The sequence below is a fragment of the Sturnus vulgaris genome, unplaced genomic scaffold, assembly GCF_052056855.1.
Source record: "Sturnus vulgaris isolate bStuVul1 unplaced genomic scaffold, bStuVul1.hap1 Scaffold_195, whole genome shotgun sequence".
NCBI lineage: Eukaryota > Metazoa > Chordata > Aves > Passeriformes > Sturnidae > Sturnus > Sturnus vulgaris.
In genome coordinates this window covers 11124572-11142631 of record NW_028276170.1, presented here as the reverse complement: position 1 = coordinate 11142631, position 18060 = coordinate 11124572, and the positions used below count along the sequence as shown (strand labels likewise).

Genomic DNA, 18060 nt, shown 5'->3' with positions numbered 1-18060 from the left:
AGTCACCAGGGACAGGCTCTACAGGGTAACGGGCCGGGGAATCCTAAACCCTCAAGGCAGGTGGGGCTGCCGTACCTGTCACCCGATGGGGCCCAGCGCAAGAGAGTCATCAGCACATCGCAGGGGTATTCCCTGGTCAGCTCCAGAAGGGCCTTGTCCAGCCTGTGCCCAGCAGACTCGTTGGCCGTGAGCCACTTGTGGATGTACCTCACCATGGCTGGCACCTGCAGAAGGCCCGGGGAGACTTGGACACCTGCCCGAGCAGCAGGTTCCCCAGCTTCCCCTGAGAAGTGCTGCCCTTCCTACCCTATTGGGCTGGGCCTCAAAGACTGAAGGAACCCAGCAGAGCTGGCTTGAGGCGCCACAGAATTCCTGGCCACAGGCTGCTTACTTGCTTTGGATTGGAGACACCCTTCTCCACAAGCAAATCCAGCATGGCAGCCCCGGTCTCAGCAGTGAAGAGGTGAAAGTTTGCCAAGAGCCCAGTGCCCACACCGGTGGTCTCTTCCCGCCAAATGCACATGATGAATTCATAGATCATCTGCAGGAGAAGGGCAGGAAGAGAGGGAGAATCCATGGAGTGCTCCAAGCACGGTGCTGGGCTGAGCAGTGCCAGCAGGCCCAGCCCAGGTGGGGATGGCTGCAGTACCTGCGCTGTTCTGCGGAAGCGGCCACGGGCAGGGTCCTGCTCTTGTGTCGGGTCCATGGCGGCACCTGGCAAAGAGCGAGCGCAGCCAGGGTTGAGGGGCTGTGGGAGAGGCCGGAGAACACAGGCCAGCCCTGCATTCCCAGGCAGGGACAGCCCTGGGATGCTCCAGGGATGGGGTGTGGCTGCCAGGAGGTTCAGGCCCAGCCCCTCTTCTGTCCTATCCATGGGCATGTTGGATGGGATGGGATGGGATGGGATGGGATGGGATGGGATGGGATGGGATGGGATGGGATGGGATGGGATGGGATGGGATGGGATGGGATGGGGCTAAGCTGGCTGCAGGCACCAGCCCTGTGACCCAGATCTGCTACTCACCCTCCTGCAGCAGCTGGATCTGCTCCAGCTCTTCAGGCTGCTGTGCTGAGGGAGCTGCAGCCTCCTCCTCCTCCTTCACCCAGGCCAGCTTGGGCACTCTGGGTGGTGTCTGCTCCATGTCAGTGTATGGAGCTGGGACTGCTTGCAGGAGAGATGTCTTGGAAAAGCTCCAGATGAGCAAGTGCTGCAGTTGTGCCTTGTAGGCAGCTGCAACAGAGAAGCCTTGGGAAGGCTACAGGACACCGTGTCCTGCAGTCTGTCCTCGAGGCCACCTGCAGAGGAAACGCTTTGGAAAAGCTCCGGGTCAGTAGGGAACAAGCTGGCTGTGTGGGGGCTCCTCACAGCACCGCTCTCTCCGTCCTGTCCCGACGAGTGCACCGAGCACTGTGGTGTGACCGTGTCACCGCCAGCACCTATGTCACGACGTGTCACAAAGGGTCACCCTTGTACGCTCTGTCCCTTTCCTATTGCACGGTGACCACGGTGCACTGTGTCACAAAGAACCCTAGGACACACCTCCACGTGCCCTGGGGACACCCCCGCCCCACCCCCCCCGCAAAGTGCCCAGCTTGCAAGGAAGACGTTCCCCCAAGGTTCGAGGACAGCCCAACAGGAATTTTAGGAATGGCTCAAACAACAAGCAGATGCTCCTCTGCTCTGCCTGCTCAGGGCAGCAGAAGGAGCCCCCACGGTTGCCGATGCAGCTGCAGCAGCAAGGGCATCGGGGCCTTCCAGAGCAGCTGCCAGGGCCTCTTTGGGACAAGACCCGGTGCTGGGTGGCCGTCACACACACAGGAGTGTGACACAGACACGGGACATATGGCCCAGGGCACGAATGCTGCTCTGAGTCCTGGGAGCAGTGAAATCAGCAGGTGTGGCAGAGTCCCTGCCAAAGGAAACCTGCCGCCCCCAAGGCCTGCCAATGCTGGTGCCTGCTCCTGCCACAGAGACCTGTGTCCCCTGGGGACTTCTCTGTCAGAGGACAGCCAAAGCCCCCGTGCATTGGTGTGTGTGCTCCTTTCTGCAGGTGGCTGTTGGCAGGAGCACCTGGGGGCAACACTTGGTCTCTGTCAGAAGCTGTTACTCCTTCCTGGAATGATTTTTGCTTGGAAGTGATTATGTGCAGTGTCCACGCATCTCCCCAGCCCATCACTGCCTCACACACGAGGTGACCACCAAGCCACTCTCCGGCCATCTGACCCGCAGCTGAGCCCTTCCCAGAGTGCCCGCACCCGCAGGGAGCGCAGGGCTGGATTTGGCCGCCAGAGAGTTGGTGACCCTCGTGAGATCCTCGGTGCATTTAGTTCCTACAGGAGTGTGGGCACCACTGGGAAATGATCTGCATGCCTTGTTAATTGGATGTTCTTCCACCGCTAGCCTGGGGCAGGATCTCTCCCGGTCCTCCTCTCAACTCCCGGGCCTCTCCTCAGCCAATCAGAGAAGGCACCAAAATAATTGAGCCAATCAGAGCGCGCGGCGCTGATGACTCCTCAGGCAGTCCCAGAGCGCCCAGAGCTCCTCACCTGGACTCCACCCGCGCCCCGCCCCCAGCGCCCCCCGCCAGGAGAATTTGGGGAGGGGGGTATCGCGTTTTATCTTCTTTTGTGTTTTTCTAGAGTCAGGATTAAATGCTCGAGAGACGCAATTTCGTGTTTGGACTCAGATATTTTATTCTTATCTATATTACAGTGAGTTCTACAGCACTTCTAGCTAACAGGTCAAAAATGGACACGTATCTCTCTCTCCAAGGCCTTTTAAGGGCCAATTTGTTTAATTAAGAACAGACAGCTAAATTCTTTTTACTTTTAACCCAACAACCAATCACCTGTGACCTGCACTGTGGAATTTTCTATCCAATTACAAAAGTACCAGCAAGACCCGTGAAGAAGGTGAAAAAGAAAGAAAACTCCACCCTAAAACCTCCATCTTGTTTTATATGTATTAATATAGTCTAAAACCACAAATTCTAAATTTTCCACCATGGGACATTACACACGTCTATTCAAACTACACACCAGTGATCCCAGTTCTATCACACAATTCTGGAAACCTTCTTCACAGCCTCAGGTCAAAAGCAGTGTTTTCCTTGGGGTCAGTGCCTGTCAGCACAGAAAGCCCAAACCCCTCAGTTTCCAGGGTTCCAGCAGGGGGGAGGTGTCAGACCCTGCCCGGCGCTGGCCATGGTGCGTGTGGCGGGGGCCCGGAGCCCTTGGCTACTGTGGGCTGCTGGGGGGCTGCTGGGGGGACACCCCCGGACCTGTGTCCTGCACACACAGCGCTGTTCCAGGAGATGGTTTAGTCCGAGTGTCACTTCATTCACGGCACCGACCGGCTGAGGTTCGTGGAGAGGAACATCTCCAACCGGGAGCAGTTCCTGCACTTGGGCAGCGATGTGGGGCTGCACGTGGGGACACCTCCTTTGGGGACAAGGCTGCCAGGCACTGGAACAGCGACCCGCAATGGATGGAGTACAGACGGGCTGCGGTGGACAGGCACTGCCGGCACAACTACGAGTTGTCCAGCCCGTTCCTCGTGGAGCGCAGAGGTGAGCGTGGGGCAGAGCGTGTCCCCTCGGGCCCTGCCCTGGGAATGACCCTGGAGCCCCTCAAAACCTCCTTGGGAATCACCTGAGACACGTCAGCCCTTCTTGTTCCCACCCTCGGGCCTCCTGCCCCTCACCCCAAGTGACTCCGGTTGCTCTCCCAGTTCATCCCAGTCTCTCCTGCTGTCCTTACAGTCCGTGTCACCAGAGTATCTCCCATTTCCTCTCAGTCCACAGCCATTCCATTCCCTGTCCACTCCCCGAGCAGAAAAATCTCTCCAACCCCTTCCTCCCACCCAATGGGGATCACCAGGACCACGGATCACCAGGACTCTGGCCAACGAGGGTCACTGGGGATCATCCAACACCGATCCTCCCATGGGGGATGGAGCTGGAGCAGAGCACGAAGCTCTTCCCACACTCGGGGCTCTCACAGGGCTTCCCTTAGTGGAGCCTCCGTTGGTGATGGGTCAAGTTAGAGCTCTGTGAGAAGCTCTTCCCACACTCAGGACACTCGTAGGGCCTCTCCCCAGTGTGGATGCGCCGGTGGTCAGTGAGATGGGAGTTGCGGTTGAATCCCTTCCCGCAGTCGGGGCAGCGGAAGGGTCTCTCCTCTGTGTGAATCCGCTCATGTAGGAGGAGATTGGAGCTTCTCTGAAACCTTTTCCCACACTTGGGACACTCGTAGGGCCTCTCCCCAGTGTGGATGTGCTGGTGTTGTCTCAAGTCGCACCTCCACCCAAAACTCTTCCCACATTCCAAGCAGGTGTAGGGCCGTTCCCCAGTGTGGCTCACCTTGTGCCGCATCAGGCTGGAGCGCTGGCGGAAGCTCTTCCCGCATTCCCCACATTCATAGGGCTTTTCCCCAGTGTGGACCAGCACATGCTGCATCAGATTAGAGATCGTCATGAATCCCTTCTCACATTCCCCACATCTGTAAGGCCGTTCCCCAGTGTGGATCCTCTGGTGCCGGATCAGCTCGGAGCTCCAGCTGAAACCCTTCCCACATTCCAAGCACTTGTGGGGCTTCTCTCCTCCAGGAGACTTCTCCACCAGCTCTGAGCTCCGCCTGCATCTCCAGCCTCCTTCCTGGCTCGAGGAGGGTCTTTGCTCCTCACAGCTCACTAGGCTGGGTTTGCAGCCCCTCGTCCCACGGGATCTCCGGGGCTTTTCTTCCTCCTTCATCTGTTCACACCTTGGGAACGTAAAATTCTGGTTTGGGGAAAAAAACAAGAGGGGAGTGCCTTGAGTTGCGGGTCCCTCCTTGCCCAAATGTAAACCAGGAAATTATTGGGCATATGATGCCTGCAAGAACCTACAAAATACCAAGATTCAGCCTAAAAATCCTCCAAAACATCATGACACAGATAAGAAACTCCGCATAACAGCAAGATTTACCCAAAACCTCCTCCAAAATATAAGCATTCAGCCCCTGCAAAAAATCCAAAGCACCAACATTTAACCCAGTAATGCCCAGAAACACCAAGATGCACCCCTGTGGAAATCGTGGATCCCCCTCCCCGGTCACCTGCTGAATGTGGCGAGGGCAATGCTCCTGGGGCTGGGGGTTCCTCCTTTCAAAGTGCAACTCAGGAAGTCATTGGGCATCTTGTGTCTGTAAGAACCTCCAAAACACAACGATTCAGCACAAAAATTATCCAAACATCAAGACACAGATCAAAAACTCCCCAAAAAGCAAGTTTCAGCCCAAATCCCTTCCAAAATATAAAGATTCAGCCCCTGCAAAAAATCAAAGCACCAGCATTTAGCCCAATAAAGCTCACAAACACCAAGATTCAGCCCTGTGAAAATCATGGATGGTCCTCTTCAGTCACCTGCTGCATGTGGGGGGAGCAACGCTCCTGGGGCTGGGGCAGAGGCTGCAGATACAGGGAGGAGTGGAACATTGTGCTGCTTCCCGTTTCTGCTCCTCCTCTGGTATCCCTACTCTTCCTCACAGGCCTCTTCCTCCCATTATTCATCTTTCTCCTGCACAATCGCACCTGCTCCTTCCACAGGCATCCTTTGACTATTTTGTTCTTCAACCCTGCTTCTCCTTCCCTTCTCCTGCTGCCCCCAGGCCCAGCACCCACTGCCGGCTCCCTCTTCCCCCCAAACCCACAGCATCCCAGCGCAGGGGCAGCGATGGAGCTGGGGCAGCTCGGGCTGGGGCAGCGCTGGGCTCTCGGCCGCTCCCGCCCGCACTCGCTCCCCACTGCAGCCGCTGCCGCCACCACAGCGCGGGGGGCCCGGCCTTGGCGCTCCCCCCCTCCCACCTCCCCAAATTCCCCTGCCGGGGGGCGCTGGGGCCAGGAGACAGACGAGTGACAGATCAGGGGGGCTGGGAAGAGTCGGCAGCCAGAGAGCACTGAAAATCTCAGCAGTGACTACAGTGGCATCTTCGGGGACTAAACATGGCAGGGCACCCATGGAGGGTAGAAAGGGAAAGCCAGGAAAGGCTCCTGGCTAAAGGGATGATGATCCCAAAATATCTCTGAAGGGTCCCTTGGGAGCATCTTGAGGAAGTTTGCACATTCTCCCAGAGGTAATCAAGGACATGGACACCCAGGGGGGGCAATAAGGGAATTCGAGAAGGGATTTAGACAACAAGGGAGGGAGGTGTTGGTGTGCTGGGAAGGGACTGGGTGAAGGGGAGTGTGCAGGAATATGGTTCAGGCAAGAAGAAGCAGCAGGAATCTATGTGGGAAGAAAAAGGATGATGACAAAGACAAAGAAGAGAAAAATACTGAGGATGGGGATGTTTTTCAGCAGGATTTTATCCTCTAAAGGTGGCAGCTGCTGCAGATCCTTTGTATCCCCGGTTGCCAGGACAGGCACACAAGGAGGTCAGGATTGCAGGGGGTTTCTCTGTGCTGGGCAGCGGCAGGAGCGGGCGCAGAGGGGCGGCACCGGGAGCACGGGCTGGGGGCCTGTGGGGAGCTGCGGGGCCGGGCCGGGGCTGTGGGGCAGCCGGGGCTCAGCGCCGGGCGCTGCCTGAGCCCAGCACCCCCCGGCAATTGCAGGCCCGGCAGTGGCCCCCGGCCCCCAGGAGGCTGCGGGACGCCCCGGCCGCTGCCCGGCCCCGTGGAGCTGCCGGCCCTGCCCGCCGGGGGGGCCGCGTTTGGACACTGCGGCAGGACAGGCACCGCCTCTGGGATACGGGCTGGCCACGGCAGCCACAGCACAAGGAGCAGCAGCACAAAGGAACAGCTGGGAAATGGGCATTGGACGTGCAAGCATCGAGATCAGCTTTTAAGCATTTTCCTTGGGTCACTGCAGAAAGGAATGATTTAGCAGAAAGCTCAGCAGCTGTCAGAGGATGAGCACCCCCAGGCTCTGAGGGGGCTGCAGGAGGGGCAGAAGAAGCCCCTGGAGCACTTGGTCACAAAGGCACAGCAGGGGAATGCAAGAAGGGAGGAGGAAAAGGCCAAGGGGAAGGCAAAGGCCATGGCAGAGTTTCTACAGCCCCTGAGGGATGAACCCCAGGGCCCAAGGGGGCCCCAGCACCCAGGGGCTCTCACATCCTTACACCATCTTCAACCAGGTGCCCTCCTCACACTGACACCATTTAGTCCTTGATGGCAAAGATGCTTTCTGGGGATGCCCACTGACACAGGATGGTAAACTGGATTTTGCCTTTGAGTGGGAACAAGAGGTAGAAGGGAAAATGGAAAAGACATGGACGGTCCTTCTGCAGGGATGCAGGGAAGCACCAGCCTTATTGGGGCAAGCCTTGCAGAAAATATCACAAGAATTTACCCCACCCCCAGGGATTGGGTTAATGCAGGATGGGGATGACTTGCTGCAATCAGGAGGACAAGAAGTGGTAGAAGAAGCCTCTGTGAAATGGCTGAATGTTCAGGCTAAAAAGCATCTTTGATTATTTGAAAATACAGCGCAAATGGTGGAGAAAAAAGTAAAATATTTCGGACATATTTTGACTCAAGGTTTGTGGTGTATTAACCCAGGGAGGGACCAGGGAATCTCAGAAGCAATATTACCCAGCACTAAAATGGAACTGGGACAATTCTGAGGATTAACAGGGATTTGCAGAACCTGCATTGAGGATTCTCTGTTCCAGCCCGAATATTGTACGACTTTTTAACCCCAGACAGCCCTAGTATTATGGTATGGACATAAGAAAAAGAACAAAACTTGAGAAAATGAAAAAACAAAGTGATTGACGCCACAGCCATGGCTCTACCAGAGTCAGAAAAGAAATTGGAATGGGATGTGGATGTTAAATAGGGCCATGCCAAAGGAATTTGGACTTCCCGGCTGCAGGAGCAGCATGGGAGGGCACCACTGACCCTGCACTGAAGGCAACGCAGCAGCAGCCAGGGCTCCACATCGGGCCAAGCCCCTGGGCCTGCCCACAGATCCTCTGCTGAAATCCTCTGCCTGGGCACCCTCCTTTGGCATCTCCACACACTGGGGCCAATCCTTGCTGCCACTGCTGGAGCTTCGCTGCTTTCTGTGCCTGCACTGCCACAGCTGCTGGGGAAGACAACGGCACAATTCCACTCTGCCCCTCAGTTACACTCACACACTGGGCTGCCGGGGATTCCATGGTCGGAAAATATACCGAGTGTAATTTTAAAAATCTATTTCTATACTCAGGCTTCATGTGCTTTGCATTGGGGAAACGAATTTTAAAGAGATTTCTAAGGAATGTTCCTCCACTCAACAGAGAGGAGTTTAACATCTCAATAGACTGGGAATAGCCCAAAAGATACTCACAAAGATAACGACCCTTAAGGCCATCAGCAAACATCAAGGAACACCCACCCCAGACACTGCCCCTGGCATAGTTGGAGATGCCTGGTCTGCAAAAGGCTGAGAAGGAAATCCAGGAGTGCGGACTTAATTAATATAGAGGGGAAGAAATTTGGGTCCGATAGGAAATTAAATACTAAGAACTACACAACTTGGAAGCAATGAACATTAAACCAATGGATTTCTATCGGTTCAAACTGTAAAAAGTTAAGGGAAAATCTAGTAAAACTCACGTGTCATGGAATGATTTTCTCTGCACACCCGGGCTATTTGTGGATGAAATGATTTCTGCTACACATCCTGGCCAGAATCAAGCAATTCCTTGATTCTCTAACAGTAGAAATGCTGTTGAAGAGTTTTAGTCCTTCCCGCAGTTTTGGTGACAAGACTACACCATTAGAAGGTTTTTTCTTAATAATCCTACTTTTATAAGATTCATTCCAGGCAGAGTCAGGAGAGCAGCTTTAGAAATGCAAATTAACTCTGCTGAAGAAATGTATGGACAATTTACCAAACTATTCTTGCCTGGGGGAGGAATTTTGCAGATTTCCTCTGTCCCCCACTCCAAGCTCTGCCTGCCTGCACAGATGGAATTTGCACAACTAAAGGCAGAGCCCATAGTGAGGATATCTGACTGCAACAGAAACTGGTTAAGCTGCAAAGGGAAACAGCAAACGCAGAATGTTGGGAAGACTTCATGAAAAAAAGCGGGGGGGAAATCATCCCTCTCCTCACTCCAACCTGTGCTGTCACTGTCCAGGTTATATAGGGTGTATTGGGGCACTGGGGTGTTTTTGCAGCCACAAGTTCAGGGAAATGAGTTGGAAATTCGAGTATGTGGCGATTTAATTAGAAATGCAAACTAACACTGCTAGGGCAATGTGTGCAAGATGTACCAAACTCTTCTAGCCTGGGGGAGGAATTGGGCTGATTCCCTCTGCCCCTCACCCCAAGCTCTGCCTGCTTGCACAGATGGAATTTGCACAACTAAAGGCAGAGCCCATAGTGAGGATATCTGACTGCAACAGAAATTGGTTAAGCTGCAAAGGGAAACAGCAAACGGAGAATATTGAGCAAATTTCATGAAAAAAAGTGTGGGGGGGATCATCCCTCTCCCCAAAGCAATGAGGTGTTTTTGCTAGTCCAGAGAAATGAGTTGGGAATCCAAACATTTTATCATTTCATAAGATAAAAGTGGTCAATTGATGCAGCCGTGGCAGGAGGGAGCACCCAAAAAAGGGAAAAAGATGAACGGCCACCAGAACAAATGCTACAACACCATGGACCAGCCCCTGGGATCCCTAACGAATTCATATCAGGACACAGAAAACCCATCCATAATTTGAGTGGCATAATTAGGTTTAAAAGTATCCCTGAAATAATAACCAAGGAGACAGCTCCAGCTCCTGACCTTCCTGCTGACCAAGCCTCTGAAATGAGGAACGAGACATTTCACCATGGGATGGAATCAGATTATCTATTTACAGAAGAAGGAGGAGTTTGTGGAAAATTAAATGACGCAAACGGCTGTTTGCAAACAGATGATAACCGAAAGTGGTGAAACAGATAGCAAAGGAAATAAGAAAATAGCTCGTATTCCGGAGAAAGGATGGGAATGGGACACGTTTTCGTGGTTCCCTGGCAGACCACGGCTTAAACGAATGCTGCTTCTCCTCTGACGTGCTGCAGCAACTCTCAGCTTTTTACCATGCACGACACCTTGCGCCAAAGAGGACGCAGGAAAAGAGATTGAGTCAATGGAAATTAAAAGTTTGTAAAGGCAATTCTTGAGAAAATAAGAAAAGGAAGGATTGAAAGCAGTAAGATTAATATCGTAGGAGGAGTGAATATTAACGAGGACATGCAGTAGGCGGATCGGGAAGTCTGAAACTTCCAAAAACATCAGCCAGAGGGGAAAGGGACAGGGAGACGCAGCCGGGAAAATGAGGATAAAAAAGGCGGCGGCTTAAAGACCGCATGGCAAATGCCGCATGGCTTTTCCTTTTGTTCATCAATAAAGTCACTTTTACAGGACTCCTCTGTCTCCTGCGGGCACACAAACCTCTGGCCACGGGAATTTTCCCGCACAGCCCCGGGCACAGGGCAGACACCTCTGTGCCACCCACAGCAACCGGGACGAGCCAGCGCTGCTCCGGCACCGGCTCCTGCCGAGGCCCCAGCGGGAAGGAGACCGCGGGCAGCCGCTCCCGCAGCGCCCTCAGCCCAGCGCCAACACGGGCCGGCACCGGCACAACCAACCCGCCAGAGCCCCCTGCCGCCCCCGAGGCCCGCAGCGAGCCCCGAGCCCCCGCACAACCGAGCGCGGCTCCCACCTGCGCTGGGGCCGCCTCCGAGCTCCGCCGCCGCCTGTGGCTGAGGAATTCGATGGGATGTGTTGCCTTAACCTTTCTGACCACTCCCAGCCCATCTATGCCAGCATTCAAGCCCTGAAAGAAGGTGGGAATAAACTTCGGGTAGATAATGGGTACGACTGGCTGAACTGGCTCTTAGGGCACTGGGGACTCACTGGCTGGGTCAGGAATTTAGTTCAAATAGGTTTGTATGTATTAGGCATCATATTATGCATTGTAGTAGTTATTCCTTGTATTTTACGGTGTGTTAAGAATTTAATAGACAAATCGCTTAAGAGTGTATTTTTAGTTAAAAGAAACGGGGGAGGTGTGGATATGGGTAATGCAAATGAGACTGATAGTACTGCAGATTTAATCAGCAAATGCAGCCTGGCAACGAGGATGCCTGGCAAGAGCAAACAGAGACCTGACTGCAAGAGGACTGGATCAAGTCTGGGTTATGGGAAATAAGATTTTACTAAGTCCAAATGTAAAGTTTGTCTATGTGATAGTTTGTCTATGTAAGGTTTGTCTATGTGATTGCAGTAAAATATTACCAGCCTTCCTGTAAATGGTATATAAGCACATGTAGTGCTCAGTAAAAATTGGATTTTGATCACCATTCAGTGTCCCCGTCTCTCTCTCATCGTCGATAGTTCAAGTACTCCCAGTGGGGTCCTGGAAAGAGAATGGTGGCACATCTACTGCCTGCTACCCCCCTCTAGGCAATATTCAACTGTTTCGTTCACAGACTCATCTTCCAGCACTCTTAGTGGGGTCAGCAGAGCCACTTCCCACTGGTGGGGGCAAAGAGCACCCTCTGTGCCTTTGTGGTGGGAGCAGACAGTGTTGTCTCAAAGGAAAGGTCAGAGAGAGACCAAGCTGGACCTCTGCCTCCTGCCCCTCACCCCACAAGGGCAGGAGGGCACAAAACTGAGCACTTTTAAAATTTTTTTTCTTTCCTGTCATTTCCAGGAGCTTGACTAGGTCGAAGGAGAGGATTAGAAGGATTTCATGAGGATCACTGCCAGTGCACACCACACATGGCATCCCTCACCCCTTACATCATCATGGGATGGAGGGGTAGGAACCAACAATAGCCCTACCCCACTGCTCCAGAAGCCAAAATCCCCATGCAAGCATTTAGTTATGGCCTTCTTAGAGAACCACATTGAGAGGAATGTTGAATTTTTTCTTTACAAATGAGCTGTGGATCTGCTTGTAGATAAGGCTAGCACTGAGAGATAAAAGAAACAATGGGATGGATTCCACTGATTGATGAATGGAAAAAGATATTTGCCTTTACAAACAAACTGTAGGGCTGCTGATAAATGAAATTGGATATCGAAAGATGAAAGAAGCAACGGGGGAGAAAACTATGAATTCTGTAAGAATTAAAAATTAAAAGGGAGGGTTATACATTAGAGGGGAATTTCAGGTATCAGGCGTTCCGGGAAGTCTGTGCCTCTCAAGTACCTCAGCCAATGGGGAAAGAGAGAGGGAAATGCGGCCGGGAAAACAGGATAAAAAGGAGGCTGCGTCCTCCAAAAATTGGAGAGATCCCAGGTGAATGTCCCATGGCCTCTCCCTTTATTCCAATAAAGTCTCCTTTTTGGACATAAAACTCTGGTGTTTGAGGATTAATTTTCCTGACAGAAAGCACTTTGGGATTGTTACCTGCACAAGCACATGCAGTGCCTCAGTCATAAGTGCCTCAGCAATATCAGAAGTGTGTCTTCTTCAGAGTGTGGTCACAAGGGTTCAGAGTTGGAGCCAGTTCTGCGGGCAGGCTGATGAATAGTCTGGGGCTCCTCTGCAGAGCCCCATTCATTCTGGGGCTGCTTTCTGCTGGTTCTGCTGGACTGGCTCGAGTGAAACACACACCCAATTAACAGCAGTTAAATTACTCTGGCATGAAACAGTGGGGAACAGGCAGAGCAGTGAAGGGCAGCATGGACCAGTTGTTCTGGCAGGTCTGACGAGGTCTGGTTTGATACAGCACTCACAGAACTCTGCTCCACCTGTGACACTTCCACTTGCAGTAGATGACTGTTCCTCTTCACAATATCCAGCAAGGCAGGTCAAAGACACTTTTACCATTTTCATCTTCAAAAGGAAGAAATCAGCAGCAAACATTAAGTAACTAGGCGGAGGTCCTGGGAAGAAACAAAAGAACAAAGAGTGGTGGAAAAAACAGGTGGAGCAGTGATCCTTATCTGTGTGGGAGATATCCTCTGCTAATGGGCCATCTGTTAAAACCAGGTGGGGCAGCGTTCTTTATCTTTTCCACAACCCATCCTTCCTCCAGGAAGATATCTTCTGTTAATGGGCCATTGAGTGCCACTGCATGACTGATAAAATTCCATCATCCCATTGGGAGATGCTCCAGCCAGGGGGAGGAGCCAAGCCTTTCCTACCTGGATAAAATCTGAGATTTGGAACACCAAGGCAGCCCTTCCCCACTGGTTTCCAGAGGACAAGAGCTACCAGACCTTTCTACAGCATCACTGCTTCAAGAAGACCACTTCATCGGGACTGCTACCACCACCCTAAGTAGTGGGGAGTCAGGTTGTATTCTGATTCTGTCAGTTGTTTTCTTTTCTACTGTTGCATGTATTTTAATTCTCTTCTCTTTTTTCCTATAAAATTGTATTTCTGACTTGGAGTCTCTCACTGGTTTTGCTTTCAAACCAGCACAATTTTGGAGGGTATTTTGGCTGAATCTTGATATTTGGGGGGTTTTTAATCTGTGTGTTAAAGTTTGGAGGATTTTGGATAGGAATCTTGGTGTTTGGGAGGTTATTACAGACACAAGATGCTGAATGACTTCCAGTGATGAACTTGGTCAAGGAGGAGCACACAGTTTGTGGAGCTGTCTTCTTGTTATTTCCCCCTAAACCAGGAATTTTCATTCCCCAGGTGTGCGCAGATGGAGGAGGCAGAAAAGCCCCAGAGATCTCTCACGAGGAGGGGCTGCAAATCCAGCCCAGGGAGCTGCGAGGAGGAAAGACCCTCCCTGAGCCGGGAAGGCGGCCGGAGATCCAGGCAGAGCTCAGAGCTGGTGGAGAAGCCTCCTGGAGGGGAGAAGCCCCACAAGTGCTTGGAATGTGGGAAGGGTTTCAGGTGGAGCTCCCATCTGATCCGACACCAGGTGGTCCACACTGGGGAGAAGCCCTATGAGTGTGGACAATGTGGGAAGAGCTTCAGAGACAGGTCCCATCTGATCCGGCACCAAAGGATCCACACTGGGGAAAAGCCCTACGAGTGTGGGAAATGTGGGAAGAGCTTCACAACGATTTCTCACCTGATGGAGCACCAGGTGATCCACACAAGGGAATGGCCCTACACCTGCTTGGAATGTGGGAAGAGCTTTGGGTGGAGCTCCAACCTGAGACAACACCAGTGCATCCACACCGGGGAGAGGCCCTACGAGTGTCCCAAGTGTGGGAAGAGGTTTCAGACCAGCTCCCATCTCCTTGTACATGAGCGGATTCACACAGAGGAGAGGCCCTTCCGCTGCCCCGACTGCGGGAAGGGATTCAAGCACAACTCCACCCTCATCAGGCACCGGCGCATCCACACTGGGGAGAGGCCCTACGAGTGTCCTGAGTGTGGGAAGAGCTTCTCACACAGCTCAGCCTTGACCCAACACCAACGGAGTCACCAATAAGGGAAGCCCTGTGAGTGCCCCGAGTGTGGGAAGAGCTTCTTGGTCTGCTCCAGCTCCATCCCCCATTGGGCAGAGCCCTGGTGGTCCGTGGTCCTGATGATCCCCATTGTGTGAGGGGAAGTTGTTGGAGAGATTTCTCTCTCTTTTCCTTCTGTTGCTATGATTTGATTGGGAATAAATTCCCTCGCTGTGCCCACGCTGTGTCTGTGTTGCCCATTTTGCTCTTTGGTGTCTTTGCTTGTCCTGTCTTAATCTGATCCTGGAGCTCCTGGTTAAACTCTATCTTCCTTTGCAGCTGGAGGGGCAGGTTCAGAGTGGCTTTGGTGTGTGCCTGCCATCGGGCCAGCATCACCCAGGCCATGGGCACCCCTGGGATCCCAGTGTGGTGAAGCATTCCCCCACTCCTAGAGAAAGTGCCGACCCAAACTGAGGCCAGGATGAAACATGGTTATGACTGGAGCCCACTCTCTTGTGACCCTGTCAGCAGAAATGCAAAAGGAGACCTTTGAGCTCTCCTGGGCCACCGTGGGCTGTGACCAGCAGTCTCCCTCTGAGGGGCCTCTCAGAGCCAGCAAACCCTCGGCTTTGCTGTGCCTGGAGGATCACTGAAACACGACGTGTCCTGGGCCCATACCCTCACTGCTCAAGGCCCCATCCTTCGGCCAGTGGGAGATGCAAAAACATCTGAAGGGAGGATTTCACTGAGCTCTGGGGGGAATTTTTCCCAGGTACCTTGTTTGCACTGACTGTTCCTGTCTGTGTGTGTGCCCCTGCACATTTGCTATAGCAAATCTGGGAGAAATACAGTTTTCCTAGATGTGGAAGTACTGTGGATATCTAAGTTAGGCCTGTAAGCAAGGTTTAGTTATAGTTATGAACTTACTTTAATGCTGTAAGTGTTAAATGTTTTGCTAAATTTTTAAATGTAAGTCATAAGCTAAGTGTTGTTCTTCCATTAAATTACTAAGTACAACATGGAAGTTATAGCTATAAGTTAGGTTAAATGCTGTTAAGTGTTAGTGCTTTGTTGAATTGTTAATGTTAAGTTATAAGCTAAGTCAGGTATTAGTTCATTGTTGTACCTCTGTTGGATTGCTGGGGCTAAGGTATAAGTTAAGTGACAAATTAAGAGAGAAGTTAAAGTGCTGCTTAGTGTAGATTAGTTTTTAGGCTGTTCCTTTTAATCCTTCTGTTATGAATGGTTTTCTTTTTTTTTTTTTTTTTTTCCAATTAAACAAACAACAAAGATTAAAAGTAACAACAAATTTTTAATAGTAACAATTATAAATGAATACAATCAGAAGTATTAAATGTGATTACAAAAATTATTGAAACTAAATACCATCCAAGTAAAGTATTACAATTGTATAATTTGGGATGGATAAAATTTGAGAGTAAGTGTTTTAGTATAATTGAGGTTCGTATAAAGCATAAGCAAAACCCACCGGGGGTACGGGGAGGGGCCTGCCCTTCCTCTCGTACCAAAGCATTCGGGCTAACAATCCCACTTATATACTATAGGCTACAAAAGTTTCTAGGAAGCTCCTCCTAGTTTCTATTCCTAAAATCTACGTAACTATACTGCACGGCGCATGCTCTACTAATGGCTTAGGGGGTCTCTTATCCTTTTGAGGGTCTTATTTCCGATGAAGGCTCATCATCATCATCAGTGACCGAGGTGTGACCTGCAGGTAGCGCAGGCGCCCTGTGTGACTGAGCAGATGTTTTCCATAACATGACTTTAATTAAGTCCCATGCTTGTGATCATTCCATTTTTGACAGCTTCAAGGTTGAAGCTGTATTTCTAGATGCCGCTTATCAGACCTTCGTCCTTCGACTATTCTTATCTGACTTTCTTCTAACCTCCTTCTTTGACTCCCAACATCTGGGAGATGTCTTTTATCCTGTCTCACCCATCTCCCCCTTCTCACTCTGTAACAATTGTCTTCTATTGATCTAAATACAATTTTGTTAATATAGTTACAACTTAATTAGCACGAATCACATTTATCACAATTCCCCCATTTCTCTTTTTGATTATATTGATTCGTGCTCTAAAAAGTTGCTACTTCGTATTGTCTGTGTTCCTTTATACTAGCTTTTAATTTTTTTAACATTTTTCATGTGGCATCTAGCTCTTCACACTTTTTCTTAAATTTGGTTAACATTTCTCATGCCAGGGTATTCTCTTTGCATTCAGTCACTATTTTCTCGATTTTTCTCCTTCGAGTGCAAGTGGATTGTGCTTTCAGTACCATCAAGGAATTTAATTTTTTTTTTTTTCTGTTGATTTTAGATCCATGGGCATGGCTGTAAGTTGCATTCCTTGAATTACTGAGTGGATTAGTTTGATTAGATAGGATATCATGCAAGGCAGAAACAATAGACTTAAAACAGAACACAATAGCATGAATCCTAATTTTTTCCACCACACACCCTCAAAAAGATTATCCCACCAGTCAGCTTTCAGCATAGAATTCCATTTTTAAACTGGTACATGTGCCACTTTTTCGCCAGCAAGTTTGGTGATGGCTTCCCCGTGGTCATCCATTTCCACACAGCACTCAGATTCATTAAACCTCCCACAAACTCCTCCTTCTTCTGCCAACAGGTAGTCTAGGGCAATTCTGTTTTGATATACAAATGCTCGCATTTGTGAATGCTGTTTGGCCAACAACTTTAAAGCGTCCGCTGTGTGGTTTGAGACGACTTCTACTACGGCCTGGAGCCTTATCAACCAGTTTAATAGGTAAATTGGAGTTCTATATCCCCAAGACCCATCCTGAGCCCAAGTAGCAGGTTCATAGTATGCTATAATTCTTTCTGCAGGCCATTCTTCATCTTTCCATTTTTGGTTTCCTCCCGCCATCGGAAAGTCGAGATTTAATTCCCTTTTTTTTTTCTTTCTAAGGTTTCATAAAGTGGTGTTCCTAGTACATCGCCCTTAGACTTTGGTATGACAAAGAAGGAGGGTCGTATAATCCCTAAAGTACAAGTTCCCTCCCATTTTCGGGGTAGTTCACTGTATGCTTGTTGCCTACAAATCCAATATATTTCATCAGGGGCTTTCCATCTTTCTTTTTTGTATTTTCTGGTTGTTCCCAATAAGATTTCAAGTCTTTTATGGATTGGTAGGGGTTAGCTCCAGAACTGTTATGCCAGCACAAATTAGTTTGATTATTCCACTCGCAATTCATTTCTTTTGCTATTCCCCAATATCCAGTAGGACTCTTGGGTTGCCAGGTCTTTGTGTTATTGTCTGAATTTACTACTAAAGTAGATAGGCAAGGAGTATATCCCACCACTTCAGTGTATTTTCTCCCTTCCCGAGTTATACAAACTGTTCTAATGACTTGATGACTCAGGACCCAGCCTTCAGGCCGTCTTAGGGTCTTAGAAATTTGTGTATGATTCCATTTTAAAAATTGTTCTGGAGCCAAACCCTCACCTCTCCATGGCCATCTTTTAGCCATTCTAAGTCCTCCACAAACAAAACATTTAGATAATCCCAATTCTGTGGCAATTTCTTGCATTAGATCTACAAACAAATTTTTGTTTGAAGTTGGCAAATCCCAGTCGCTATAGTGCTGTTTTAATTGTTTATACAGCTCAATTAATTTCCTTAACTCTTTCCTTTTGATCTTTTCCTATCTTTTTTTTGTTTGTTTGTTTCTTTTTGTTTTTCAACTTCCATTAT

At 50.4% G+C, this 18060-nt stretch overlaps 1 protein-coding gene across 1 annotated transcript in view; it reads right to left on the bottom strand.

Moving 5' to 3' along the window:
- Positions 1-4010: 4010 nt before the first annotated feature.
- The window catches only part of LOC148218076 (uncharacterized), a 119499-nt gene continuing 105449 nt past the window's right edge, over positions 4011-18060 (bottom strand). The window contains 1 exon segment of the mRNA XM_088158043.1: positions 4011-4600. Coding sequence (XP_088014169.1) covers positions 4011-4600 — 590 coding nt within the window.